The following is a 14,354-nucleotide window of genomic DNA, read 5'->3' on the forward strand; positions in this document are numbered from 1 at the left end:
GCTGAAAGTATTATAGAAAAAGATAAAAGTTAGTTGAAATAGTATAGTGAGACCCATGAATAGTATCAAAAAGTACAGTTGGACCCATGAATAGTAGTAAAAATAAACTGAATAGTAAAACAAGATGACAAAATTAATTGTTGGGCTTTGTGGAGTCTAGTTGTGTTTAATTCGGTTGATGACCCAACCCAAAATAATGTTGCATGGTTTTAAATTGGAGATTCTCTGAGGCTTAGTCCATGAGCGCTATGGCTTGGGCCTTTGCCCCCGGGAAAATTTTTTGGCTCGTTTTGTAGCCCATTGTGAATCCTGTGCGCAGGATGTAAAAACCATTGTTTTGGTGACTAGAGTTTCTTGTTGTAGTTTTTGAGAGAGAGAAAAACTGTACTGCCATACTTTGTATTTTTCCCTGATTATAGTGAAATCCCTGTAATTCCGTGGACGTAGGCAAATTGCTGAACCATATAAATACTGTCTTGTGCATGTGATTTTTATTTTTCTTTGGCGTGTGTTTTCTCTATTTTGTTTCTCACAAGTTTGAGAATTTTGTGTTAATTCCCTACATTAATCATGCCAAATGGACACTGAGTAATGTAAGACTTATTAGGAGCAATTGAGACATGAATGTGAATTTCATGATGCCTTTCACGTACCTTAAACATTCGTAGCATATTAACATTATTGTTTACATCCATGGTGTCCATTGAACTTGGTAGATTGCACTTGATGATAATATTTGTGCCTATGTTTGCATGCAAGTCTACAAGTGTAGTCTCTTATACATCTTGATGCGTCCTTAAGCAAATATTGATCCCTATCATCATTGTGAATGATCGATGATATTTAACCTTGATGAATAACAAAATCAAACAAAGTTGATGTCGTTACCATTTGATATCTATAAAACAAAAATTAAAAAAAAAAAACCATTAACTTAGATACAAAGCGGCTTTAGACACAATTTGATAAAAAAATAAAAAATAAAAAAAAAACTCTACCAAAATTCCTATTTAAATTGGGTTTACTCACTACAAAAAAAGAGAGGCTATAGCCATGTTTGCAAAACGCAGCTATAGGCTATAGCTGCGTTTTTATAGCCGCGTTTCCAAACACGGCCTATGCAGCGAGGCTATAGCCCCCTGCGGAGACCTAGAGTTGCGTTTTTAAAAACGCAGCCCAAACCAGGGTTTGTCGCTGCGTTTTAGACACCCTAGAGCCGCGTTTTTTCACACCCCTAGATGCGGGACCTATAGCCGCGTTTTCTATGAAAACACATCTATAGGTGCAACATAGAGCTGCGTTTGAAACGCAGCCCAAACAATGTCTATAGCCGCGTTTATTTTGTCCTATAGCCGCGTTTCTACACAGCGCGTAGTTCGGGACCTATAGCTGCGTTTTGTAGAAAACGCGGCTATAGGATGGATTGGGTTGCGTTTTAAACGCGGCTATACTAAGATTTAAAGCCGCGTTTCAAACACAGCCCAAGCCCCGTCTATAGTCGCATTTTCTATAAAACGCAGCTATGGGTCCCGAACCTATGCGCTGTGTAGAAACGCGACTATAGGGGCCCAAAACACAGCCAGATACCAGTGGCCTTTCCTTTAGCCGCGTTTTAGAAAACGCAGCTATAGGTTTTTTTTTTTTAATATTTTTTTTTCCTCAACACATTACTGCCCAAAACAAAACCTGTAATTCAACATACACATTCCTGCCAACACTCAGATGCAACAATACTGAACCAACAAAACAAATTGCATATATGAAATCATTACCAAAATATCAACAAAACAAATTGCATATTTGATACTATATAGTATCAAATCATTACCAAAATATTAATTACATAAACGATACTTTTACATAAACATAACAATTAAGTTCATTGCCAAAAGATTAATTACATATCCAAATAATTACATATAAAATAAAAGTTCCCAACAAACTTTGGTTTTTACATCACAAAATAAAAACATCCCTCAACGATTTTCCAGCAAACGTCATGGTACAACCAATTACCTGTAACAATGAGAACACCAGAAATAAGCTAACATTTTAAGCCCAAACAAACAGAGTCTAAACAAAATCAAGTATTTTGCTAGCTGCACTTTAACAAGGTCAACATCCCTTAAATTTTTAGAGTCTTTTTGATGTAAATTCATTTAAAACCATAGCATCTTAAAAACAAGACTAAGAGTGAGACATAGATTCCACTTTGAAAAGTTTAAATCTTTCCGTACTCTATACAATATCATAGATTCCACTCTCTTCAAATTCATATATATATATATATATATATATATATATACATAATCCATATTCACTGTCATTTGTTAAATATAACAACAAATATTATAATTTCTTAGATGGAATGCTACCTTCCTGTAAGGTCCCTTCACATAGTTCACTAGTTGTCAAATTTCTATTCTTTCAAATTTCAACAATAAAATGCGAACAATACTCCATGTCGAGTATACCATGTACTAATTAACCACATTGTTATTATTATCCTTCCTTTAAAACAATTAAATTAATAATAGAGTACGTGGTTGACATTTAGCAAGTGTAAAAAGGCATGGTTGATGATGAGGATAAAATTAAATAGGCAAGAGTGACGGTACACACTTTGGACAAGGGTGACGAGATGTGTTTTGCCGTCAGCATCTCTCAAAGGCTGACGGGGACTTGAAGTGAAGGAACTCCACATGTTGAGTACCATAAAGCTGAACATCCTGAAGCTGACGGGTCTTAGTCTGACGGAATAACATAAACTGACGGCATCAGTCTATGGAATGTTTGATCTCCACGTTTGCGTGTGTAAGTAAATAACTTGCTCCCCACGCTTCATGAAACCTAAGGACTCCTATATGGAAAGAATCCCGTAAAATACGCCCAAGAAGACTCCTATAAGGAAAAGACTTCTACTCCAAGGAAAAGAGGGGCAGCCCTTGCTACTATAAAAACCCAAACACTTTCACAAACCAAGGTACGCATAATTTACCCTCTCTAGCACTCTAGAGCAGTGAGAATAGTTCTGACTTAACCTTCGGAGGGTGTTTGGCCGGTACCACACCGGTACTCTCTGCTAGGTTCTTCCTTTTCATTGTGCAGGTGCCATTTGCGACGTGCGAGGAACGTGTGACTCACTGGTGGTATTATTTTCGGCATCATCAGTTGACATTTTCTAAATTGATTTTATGTCTTATAATACATCTACTTCCCTACTTCTTGCTTCATAATTTGATTTTTTGATTTTTATTTTTTCCCAATATAATTGTATATGTTATAACGAATAGTTGTATTTGTTTTACCAGAGGATTCACAGTTTCATTCTCATGGAGAGTCCCCATCAAGCACTGCCACCCTGAATATATTAAAGGCATCGTATTAATATCACATAACAATGCATTGCAAAAAGTAATGTTTTGCTAAATACACCTTCAATTTCATACCTGAGACATTGACGAATTAGGTACACTACTGCCAGTATGTTGGGCGAACATTGCATCCATGCGCATAATCACTTCAGCCATTTGTCGTTGCCTTGCTTCTGATTCTTGCTGCCTTGCTTCTGATTGGGCAAATTGTTCTTGTACTTGGGCTAGTTGCTCAGTCAGTCTAGTGGAGTTGCTCTCCAACTCCAAAATTCTTTAGGTTGTTCTGGTTGGCAACGATGGAGTTGAAGTAAACTGTGAAGCATTTGTTGCACTTCTTCCGGATGGGGTGACTCCAAGTCCCACCCCACGTACACGTCCAGGGCACTCTGGACCAAACACCTGAGCATATGCATCGTTTGTGGACTAGAGAATTCCACTACCAGTCTCTCCTTGTAGTCGCACGCCCTCTCGGCTCAGAAGTTCTTCCATCCTAGTCTATAAGTTTTCCCACAATAAACAAATAGCATATTACACACCATAAGCAATACAAACACAAAATACAATAAAATTCCATTAAAATTGTGCTTACTATGTTCCCCTGCGCATGAGGAGTAACACCAGTCCCATCTCTCCTACGGTATACTTTTAGATACACATTAGCGCGTTCAACCGGAGCCCCTTTATCTTTTGCCTACATGATGAACAAAATTTCATACAATAAACACAATTGCTCTCAGATTTGTCATATTGTTTATCATTTGTATTGACTAAGGTGTTCATGAATTCTACGTTTATATCTATCACTAACAAGAAAGTAACAATGAATTTTCAACATTTACAGTGATTCAAAAGCATAAAATCAGCTAATGTGATACACGAATACAGTAGCAATTGTAATGCATTTCTTACCATGTCATGAGAAATTTGTGCAAAACTTTCAGCCCCAGATATTGCTATCTCCTTCTGTTTCCCTCGACTGACCTTGTTTTTGTTACTTAATGTCTGCAACCACATTACCGGAAAAGTATATGAAAAGTAAACATCTCTTGACTAAGGTATGTTACTACTTAATGTAAGTTTTTGTCTCGTCTGTGTTTGTCATTGTGCATTCATAATATATTTATGTTTCTAATTACCCTCCTCCTCAGTGTAAAAATAAGAGTTGATAAAATTCGGTTTTGCAGCATGTGTGTGACTTAAATATTCGGTTTTGCAACATGTTTGCTATTAGTTTATCTAAATTGGTTATACTCATTCATCTGGATGGTTTATTGGTGTGATTATGTATTGTGTGCATTTAAGTTATATGTTAAGAACTATGTTGTGATCTTCTAAGTACAAACACAAACTAGTTAAAAAGCGTGTTTTTAGTATTAAAAGAAGAAGATACATCATAACCCAAGCATGGAATAGAACATAAAGGACAAATGAATTCGGACTAAGGAGTATGTAAGCCTTTGCCCATAGCCTAAACTACATAGATTAGCCAGTGCAGCAAGATAAGTGACTTACGATAAAATTACTATTTCATTTGTTTACTATGACACAAATGAAATTTTTTTTGTTATATATTTCTTATTGAGACCCCTGGCATAAATATGATGAACTTGCATACCCTTGTAGTAGTCGTAGTCCCCAACCAATCTCTAAATAATAGTAATCTTAAGTTTATGTTGTTGATGGGGGCAAAACAACTCTATCACATCTATTGGAAAGTGCTTTGGAGCTACACTAATTATATTACACATAACAAGAAGATTTAGTTTTTCTTAGAGTGAAACATGGCCAACATGATATCATTGACTAAATTACGACTAAAATGAGATAAACGAATAAAGTAGCAGTACCACAGTTTTCTCATCGAACCAATAGTTAACCATCTCCTCCCACTGCTCCGCCATTACCCTCCGCGGTGTCCTCCTGGCCAATACTTGTTCCTTTGTCCACCCTCGTACATGAATCTTCTTCAACTTAGTCCTTCGATTTCTCCTAAGGACCCCGAGTATATGCATTGCCCATCCCTTTTGATCAAGTGGTTTAACAATATCTTCATCAATGAGATACCGTTGCTGAAATGCAAAAATGGAGTTAGCAAAGCACAAGCACGGACCCTACTGAATATGACATTGGATATACGACAGAGACTGTAAATGACTATTACTTATACTTTATTTTCATATTACCTTAATCTCCTTCCAACAATCATCTTTAAATTTTTCATCGACTTTGGGCCACCCAGCAGGGACAAGTGGGCATAACAACCCATTGTGACAGAAAGTTCCCAACCACGGAACAAATATTTTACCGTCATCATCAATCGGTTGCCCTTGATCATTTAACGGCAACAGGATCTTCCAGGATCCATCCAATGCCTATATGTCAGCTAGGTTTGTAGGACCACGTCGTTTAGGTGTATTTTCCGCTGCTGGCCTTTGTTCATAATCATCTGTATATACAAAACCACCAATATTAGAGCTGAATTATCAATTCTCACAAGTAATGAAACATATCACAGCATGGAAAATGTAGACATCTACTAACTTAATGTGATATTAAGGGTTTATAATTTCATTTAAACAAAACATTAGTACATTTCTGAAGGAGAGATTTCAGGAGGCGATTTTAAGACAGAGAAGTCACCTATATTTTGAATTATATAGATTAAACTTCTACATAGCGGTGTGTACAATAACATAAAATATATACATAATCGAGAAGATGCAAGAAAATTTTAGGAAGAAAGTCTACATGTTTCAACCATTCAGGGTGCATATACATTTGTAGATGAATTCTTCTACATTACTTGTTCCTTCTATATATGTGCAGTCTTAACTCTTCAACAAGTAAGAAATGTATTTATTATAATATTTATGTGGGACCAATCACATAAGTTACCATGTCAATTTATAAATCTTCTATGGAAATGGAAAAAGACAAATGTATGCAATGGTAGCCATTGAAAAGTTATCAGAAGGAGCAAAGTGAAAAGCATCATTTCTATTAAGCCATTGGAGAAAAAAAAAAAAAAAAATCCCCTTCAACAAGTAGCCAATGGGGGAGGGAATTTTAAAAGGGCAAGTCTAATATGAACTTTATATAATATGACATCCTTTGACTCCTCTAAACTTCCTCTAAGATTGTTACATAAAAATTTGAAAGACCATATTTTTTTAAGTCATCATTCTAAAATATATATTTTATAAAATTTGATTTTTTGAGCCACAACTTAAAAAAACACCAAATTATATTAATTTAAATACAGTTTAATGACTAAAGCATCCTAAAACACTAAACACATCCTAAATTACGTTTGATCTTCTGTAAGTGATTGTGTTTGGAATCGTGAAGCAAATTCAGATAGGACAACAATAATAATTATTCTTTTATTTTTTATTTTTGATGGAATATAATAATTATTCTTATAATAATAGAAATAACTAGAGGCCTTTTTTTTTTTTTTTTTTTTGATACAAATAACTAGAGGTCTTATAATAAATATTATATGTGATTAGCATGCACTGCTTCTGTACACAATCACATTCTCTATTTCTTTAAGGAGAATTTAGCCTTCATAGGGTAGCTATATTAGATTTTTATGACTGAGTTTATTATAAAATTGTTATATTGAGTTCACTTGCTGGGAATTTTGTTTTATGCACCAGATCAGTTTGTATTATCTACACAATACTTGGGGATGTCAACATATATGTTGTGGGCAAGGATGAGTATGATGAACTTGCTTGTGAGTATTTTATTACTTTCTTTTAGTTAAATGATATTATATATAATAAAAGTTAGGCTTAGACGCCGTGGTTGCGCCAAGTGACTTCACCATATTGTAGAATTTTTTTTAGATTTTTAGATTTTAAAAATATATATAATTCTTATTCTCCTATAATTTCTAAGTTGATAAAATATATCCTAAATTTTGTTCTTATCAACTTTTTTTTTTTTTTTGTTTTTGGATAAAGTAGCAATTTGTGTTTTCCTATTTAATTTTTACTTAAACTTCTTTTACCTCATATCAACTACTTATTTTATAATTCATATAATTTTCTTTTTTAACGTAGAGTTGTGAGAGATTTTAGAATTGGGAAAGATATAATTAAAATACGTTGGAAATAAGATTTTTAAGATAAATTTAGAAGTTGATAAAAAATCTTAATTGATAAAAAAAACTGCTACACGTACTACTTTAAGTCTTCTTATCTTCGTTTTTTTTTAATAAAAATTCTTCTTACTGATTAATACACTTCTTTTTCTAGCCTTAGGTTTCTCTTCACTTCCAAATTCTTTATTTACATATCTTCTCTTTATTTTATTATTTTGAAATTAATTAAAAATATTAATCTCATTATAATTTAAAGTTCTACATTAGTTAAACCTATTTTAAGTTGATATATCATCTATTTTTTTGGAGAAAGAGAAACTCACATCAACATATAAAAATCCTCTAATGCCCCGCACCTCAATCTCACTCTTAATCCTATTATGATTTCTCAGAGTTTTTACTTTCAACATGGTGAGCAAAGCAAGAAGAGCAAGAGGTTTGGTTTGGTACCAGGTTTTTACTTTAGTTAGGGAATGCTTGGTATGATTGTTGGGCTGAAATTAGTCATGTGTATCTCTATAATCATTAAATTGCAAGAAAAAGTAAAAAGATTGTATCTTTTTTGTTTATGGTTTCAATAACAAGTTATTGGAGATGGGTTTCAAGTCAGTTTACAAATTACAGGAGATATTTCCAAAGGTATTAAAAACTTGGTCACGTTCCATTCTTTTAGTTATTTAATTATTTTTGTTGTTAAATTGCTACAAGTACTATTTTAATTTTTTTTTTAATAAAAATTCTTCTTATCAATTAATACACTTCATTTTATAGCCTTAGGTTTCTCTTCACTTCCAAATTCTTTATTTATATACCTTCCCTTTATCTTATTATTTTTAAATTAATTAAAACTCTTAATCTTATTTATATACCTTCTCTTTGTTTAATGAATATTGCTACATCACATGATTATTTTGATTCTTTGTTAAATGATTGTTGTTGTTGAACTCACACAAATAAATTGTAATAAATTTAGCATTTTACATTAGAGGCGGACCAAGTCTTTCAGTCAGCCCAAAGGACTCCCTTAAATAATGTTGATTCACAAGTTTCAACAAAATGAAATTAAAAAAAAAAAAAACAAGTAGTATTTTTTTGATGGTTCCCTCTCCAACATCATCTCATGAGTCCCGAGTATAGTACCAACAAAATAAAGTTCATTTTTGTTGAAAAAATAACAAGTTCTTTTTAGTGGGACCAGTAGACGCCCCTAAAATTATAATGTAATGATCAGTAGATCATCAGGTAATTACAACTTGTAAAAGTGTTGCTTCAACTTAAATGATTATGAATCTAAATTTTTAGTTCCGAACTTAATGTCTCAATCATAATCTTCAATTTACCAGCAAATCTTGTTTCCATGCCTAGAATTACAATCACAAACATAATAAACAGACATACAGAGACAAAGATAGAGAGAAAGAGAGAGATACCAATGGAGCTAAGAGCCTGTGTTGTTGAGGTGGATACGCCGACTGCTGCGAGGAACAAACCTTGTGAGATTGAGACTTGGAGGAATGATTCCTACAAATAGGCCTATATAAATGAAGCACGGAATTAAAATTCCTAGTAATCACCCATTACCAAAAGATTTAACAACCCCATTACCCATCACCTCAAATTAAAATTAAAAACCCATTACAAAGCCTAACAGGAACACCTCAAGGAAGCAACTTTGAGTTTAGAACACCTCTCGGCCTTCTCTCCCTATGTGTTACAACCTAAAGAAAAATAATATAAGATGTAGGAAAACACAACGAATTGACTTCCCAGGAAATATGCATACGATGATGCATGGGTACATGATGTATCCATAGTTAAACTAAAGAATGAACAACCTTGTCTTTGCTATTAACATATAAGCATGACCTTAAACTTGTACACACCTCAAACCTCGGTATGTTTTTTCTAGTTCCTCCTTCAAATGCAAGCACAGGCAAAAATGCCAATCCAGGTCCTTTTATGTCCAAAAGAAAGTTCTGCAAATGATGGACAAAAAGATCATATAAAGTTATTCTAAAATTCATAAAAACACATAAAACTTTTTGACAACGGGTACTTTTTCAGTCCAAGAAAGGTATTATAAAGAAATTCAAAGTAGAAAACCAGTAATTTACTTGGAAGCGTACTTCCAAATTGTGGCCAACTCTAGCTAATAGGATCCATACCCAACCACAAATTTTAGGGACTAAGGCGTTGTTGTTGTCGTGTCTATATATATATACATATATTCATTCTAAAATTCAGATCCATTCAAATCTCCACGTCAACAGTGGTACCCCCTTCTAAAAATACAGCAATATATATCATCATCAAGGTTGGGATGTCTAACTTGCAGGCTTGCAGCGCGCGCACACACACACTAAATTTTTATTTTTTAAAAAACATACATAGATTCATAGGTAAAACAGACACTACAAGTAACTTTTTTAAGTCCTCAGAGAGGGAATTCAATTCTAAACATTTGATTAGAACAACTGCTATAATTTCATGAAATTCATAAATAAACTAGGGTACACGGATCATAACAATTTAGGGTGAAAATGGCTGCTTAAATTTTAAAAAGCAACAAAGCTAAATTTGATTAGAACAACGAAACGTTCACATGTTGTGATTGGAGTTTGTTTTAATTTTTGCTGTTTTGTTATTTTATTTATTTATTGGTGAGAATGAAACATTTACATGTTGGTAGTACTTGATTTCAGAACAAATTTGGATCAGGGAGTCTCAACTTCCAAGAGCTACCGTGAGTACACTCCAGTTTTATTTTCTCCTCTCTTTTTGTTTTCACCCAAAAATCTAGAGGTTGGTACTTTATGATGAGGTTGACAGTATAAGAGAAACAAAGGGAAGCAGCAACCATGAAAGCACGGCAACAGAGACAACATAAAACATTTCAAAGAGCATGAAGATTCAGAATCAAAGAACACACAGAAAATTTCATAAATGACCTTTTCTTTCTTCATCTCTTTTCACTCACTCTGTTCTTGCTTTCCCATATTGATTTGAATTCTCATGTGAGTTTTTATACTTGTTTTCAGTGGTTCAGCCTAATACCAGGATATGAACACCAGGGCATGAAGCAGTTAAAAGCAAGGAGAAGTGCGATAAGCAACCAATAGCAAGCAAGAAATATCAAAAGCAGCCCGAAACAGCCAGGCAGGGTAAATGTATAATTGTATACTAACCACCAGCCAATTAATTTGTGTGTGATGTTTCCTTTCTCTGTCGTCCACATATTGTTTCTCTCCTAAATGCGTACTAACACACACAAAACATAGAGCATACTGATTCACATTTGAGCACTGACTGTTACATACTAGTGTGTGCGGAGTGTGTTTGTCATGCCAGTTGATTTCAAGTACAATTTTGAAATTGTTGATTCCAAAATTATAATTCAAGGCTGTGTGTCCGTATATGTGTGCAAGTTTGCAACAAAGCTTAAAATTCACATTTCAACATACACATACAACAGAAAAAATCATTCTTCCACACACAAATTGGCAAAACACGTGCACACCACACACACACAATAAATCTTAAACCCATCACACACTTTTAGACACCCTATTCAAACCAAGCTAGTTCACAGCCATTACCCATACATATATCCACACGTTCCAGAAAAAAACACCCAAATTTAGTTGCCTAGGACCTCCAATCTGAGAGAGTTGATCTAGAATAGGGTATATGGGCATTTTAGAGAAAATAGACCTAGGTTGGGTTCAGTTTTTAGAGTGATGCCTAGTTTGCTAAGCCCAACCCATTCCGAAAACTGATGTTTAAACACGAAGTCCTATTTTAAATAAATCTCAACCCATTCACCCAACAAGCTCCTCAGACTAATCTAGCCAAGCCTGAATACAAACTGAACCCCAACCTAAAAATAAAACATAAAATGAATGAACCCCAGCCCACACACTAAAATCCACAACCCATAACAACGAAGGCCGACCCACATTCAATTAAAAACAGCCCGATCCGATTAAATAAAAACCCACCAGCCCAACTCAAACTCACATACACTTAAAAGTTAGAACAGTAGTTGCCAACTTGCTATCAAGAAAAATCAGAAAACTTGCAGGGTCATAAGGACTGGTTGGTACGTTTCTAGATTATAACTAAACCCTCATTTTGTTTAAATACTAATAGTATGCTTGGTCGATGCACAGGTTAATTTAAAAATATATGTAAATTAAAAATAATATTTTTTTATTAAAAAAAGAAGAAGAAAATATATATATGCTCCGTCCTTAGTCTTTCTTCTCCAACTCTCATTTGCCCCATCTCTCTCGATTTCTCGTCCCCAACTCCCAAACACGGAGATCTTGGTCTTAAACTTCTTTAAATCCTCACTAGTTCAAGTTAGCCTATGGTATAAACATACCTCGAGCTTTGTGGGAAATGACATTCTCTCACTACAAACCCCACCTCTCTCTCCACCTACAAGTCATAAAGCTTCCACTTCAAGTGCTCCAACTCTTTCAGTAACACCACTTCACAAACATAAAAACAATCTAATTAGGAAGCTAGATAGATGGATACTTGGAATCCTAGTTGGAACATTGGTCGGAAGTATACCTAGATTTTGGCTGGATCCATAATGGGTTTTATAAGAGGTAGAGTAGAAGACTCAAGTAGCCCAACAATCTTTAGTCCTTTGATAAAAAAAGGCAAAGGACTCAGCCTTCTTGGAAAAAGAAGATAACCTAGCTTCATTTGAACTAATAGGAAGAGGTGGGTGTGGAGAAGTATACAAGGCTGACCTACCACAAAGTAATGACAAAATGATTGGGAACAGGTTTATATTTTGGAACAGGTTTATGCGACAAATTCAATCAAAGGTAAATACTGTGGGTCACGTTAGTTCAACCCGGTATTTTTTCTGATATATTTTGGATGAGTACCAGTACCGGTTTAATAGCCGGTACAGTATGTTTTCTCGGTATGATATTAATTTTATAGGCAAAAAGAAGAAGAAGAAAATTATTATTATTATTATTATTATTCTATAAGTTCAGTGTCCCTAAATAAACATCCAACTAAACATAACATAATTGGATTGATTTCACCTAATTGAAGCTGTATTGAATTCTTCATTTGATAGTGTAAATGCTTTAAATCTCTAACGTTTGCGTGGCTTTAAGCTGACTTGACCATATGCCTACGCAATATGCTTATGGTTATGAGTATCACCAGGTTTTATGAAACCCAGTTCAAATATCCTGCTATTGGAAGCAAGGGTCTGGTACATGGTATTAGTTGCAGTGGATCAAAATCATCCATGTATATAAAGTGATAAAAATCAAAGAACATTGTCAAAGTAGTTGCTTTTTGACCCCCACGTTATTGAAAGACATGAAGTTTCTATGCATGTTCCTTGTGGACAAATTCGTATATATACTCTTTAAAATTCCATTTGTTTGACTGCTTTCTTTATTGTAGATTACCACATTATATTAATAGTTCTTGAAAACGTGAAAGGAATAAAAATCATTTGAGGTTTTCCAAATCAAACAATATCCATAAACACACAGACACATTGAAATATAAGTTTTTTCAATTTTCTGAAAACGAAACAAAGCAGTGGAATATGAAAACAAACTCACCGGAAGCCATTGTTGGATGGATGGTACTAATTCGTAATTTAGGGCTTAGTTGGTTCTTGGTGAAGGAGAAAAACCTGAAACAAAACTCCTTCAAAAATCACAAGGCGTGGAAGGGAGAGAATAAGACTCAACAATCTCAGTGCTCCACAGGAAAAAAATTTTAACAACAAAAAAAAAAAAAAAAAATTGAAAAAGAACAAACGTGACAATGGACATGGAAAATGGAGAGGGAGAGAGAGAGATAGTGGTCACCTGTGAGAAGATCTAGAAACTTGATCAAGTGGAGTGACAGCCTGCTGGTGACAGAGTGAGCCTCACCAGTGAAGAGCTTGGGTCTCTTCGGTCAGCAAATTTTTCGGGTTTTGATGAGGGAGGAGGCGTGAGGTTTGTGGGTAGTGGGTTGAGAGCACAGCGGCGAGATTGGATCGGGAGGTTGAGCTGAGATAGTGAGAGCTGAGTTTGGGGATCGGGAAATTTCAATAGTGTTGAAATAATTAGGGTTTGTTTCAATTATATACCAGATGTGGAGTTGCGTTTTATTGAACGCAGCTCAAATACGTTTGGAGCTGCGTTTTATTAAACGCAACTCCATATCAGATCGAGCTGCGTTTATTAAACGCAGCTCCGAACGTATTTGAGCTGCGTTCAATAAATGCAGCTCCGAACGTATTTGAGATGCGTTCAATAAAATGTAGCTCCATACCAGATGGAGCTGCGTTTGTTAAACGCAGCTCCGAACGTATTTGAGCTGCGTTTTTTAAACGCAGCTCAGGGAAATATTAAAAAAAAAAAAATTCCCCGCTGAGCCTTCAGCTAAAACGCAGCCTCAGCCGAACAAAACGCGGCTCAAACTACTATCCTAAAGACACAGCTTAAATTGGCATTTTTAATAGTGACTGGCTTTAATACAACAAAAAAAGAGGAAAAAAATATAAAAATTATGAAATCTTCCTAAATTATATCTTAGAAACAGGAAAAATTCCAAGATTACATACCAAAAGAGTTAAAATAACCAAGAAAAAGAGTTCGTTGGTGAAATGAAAATCTAAAAAAAACCATAAAACATTAGAATCGCTAAAGAAGATTATATAAATTGAAACTCCTTTTCAAGCAGTACTTTTCAATCACTAGAATTTTAGCTATATTGTGATATCAATTCCCATTTGTACATTCCTTCAAATCAAGACTTCCACAAAAACCCTCTTAATTTAATTTAATTTTTTAATTTTTTTTAGGAACCAAGCTCTCCTTTTCTTTGCATGT

The 14,354-nt window shown here is 34.5% G+C and overlaps 1 protein-coding gene and 1 long non-coding RNA gene across 2 annotated transcripts; both read right to left on the reverse strand.

The window, feature by feature from the left end:
- Window positions 1-1,859: 1,859 nt before the first annotated feature.
- LOC115961623 lies at window positions 1,860-9,087 on the reverse strand. The gene is made up of 9 exons (XM_031080571.1): window positions 9,067-9,087; window positions 8,826-8,846; window positions 5,558-5,746; window positions 5,222-5,443; window positions 4,284-4,376; window positions 3,964-4,065; window positions 3,450-3,869; window positions 3,309-3,361; window positions 1,860-2,016 (listed from the first exon to the last, which is right to left on the reverse strand). The coding sequence occupies exons 1-7, from the start codon at window positions 9,085-9,087 to the stop codon at window positions 3,798-3,800; spliced, it is 720 nt and encodes a 239-aa protein (XP_030936431.1). The 3' UTR covers window positions 1,860-2,016; window positions 3,309-3,361; window positions 3,450-3,797.
- Window positions 9,088-9,170: 83 nt separating this feature from the next.
- LOC115978302 lies at window positions 9,171-13,555 on the reverse strand. Its single transcript, XR_004088680.1, has 4 exons — window positions 13,344-13,555; window positions 13,092-13,179; window positions 9,369-9,461; window positions 9,171-9,189 (listed from the first exon to the last, which is right to left on the reverse strand). It is a non-coding gene; the product is annotated as an uncharacterized LOC115978302 (long non-coding RNA).
- Between the last annotated feature and the right edge of the window lie 799 nt (window positions 13,556-14,354).

The sequence above is a fragment of the Quercus lobata genome, chromosome 2 (assembly GCF_001633185.2).
Source record: "Quercus lobata isolate SW786 chromosome 2, ValleyOak3.0 Primary Assembly, whole genome shotgun sequence".
Classification (NCBI taxonomy): domain Eukaryota; kingdom Viridiplantae; phylum Streptophyta; class Magnoliopsida; order Fagales; family Fagaceae; genus Quercus; species Quercus lobata.

Bases quoted from the DNA above. Each gene is read 5' to 3' on its own strand.
- LOC115961623 (XM_031080571.1), bottom strand. From the start codon at position 9,087: ATGGGGTTGTTAAATCTTTTG. The intron at 5,444-5,557 runs GTAATATGAAAA...TTTGCATTTCAG, and splicing joins ATTGTTGGAAGGAGATTAAG to CAACGGTATCTCATTGATGA. The intron at 4,377-5,221 runs GTACTGCTACTT...ATGTGGTTGCAG, and splicing joins GGTTCGATGAGAAAACTGTG to ACATTAAGTAACAAAAACAA.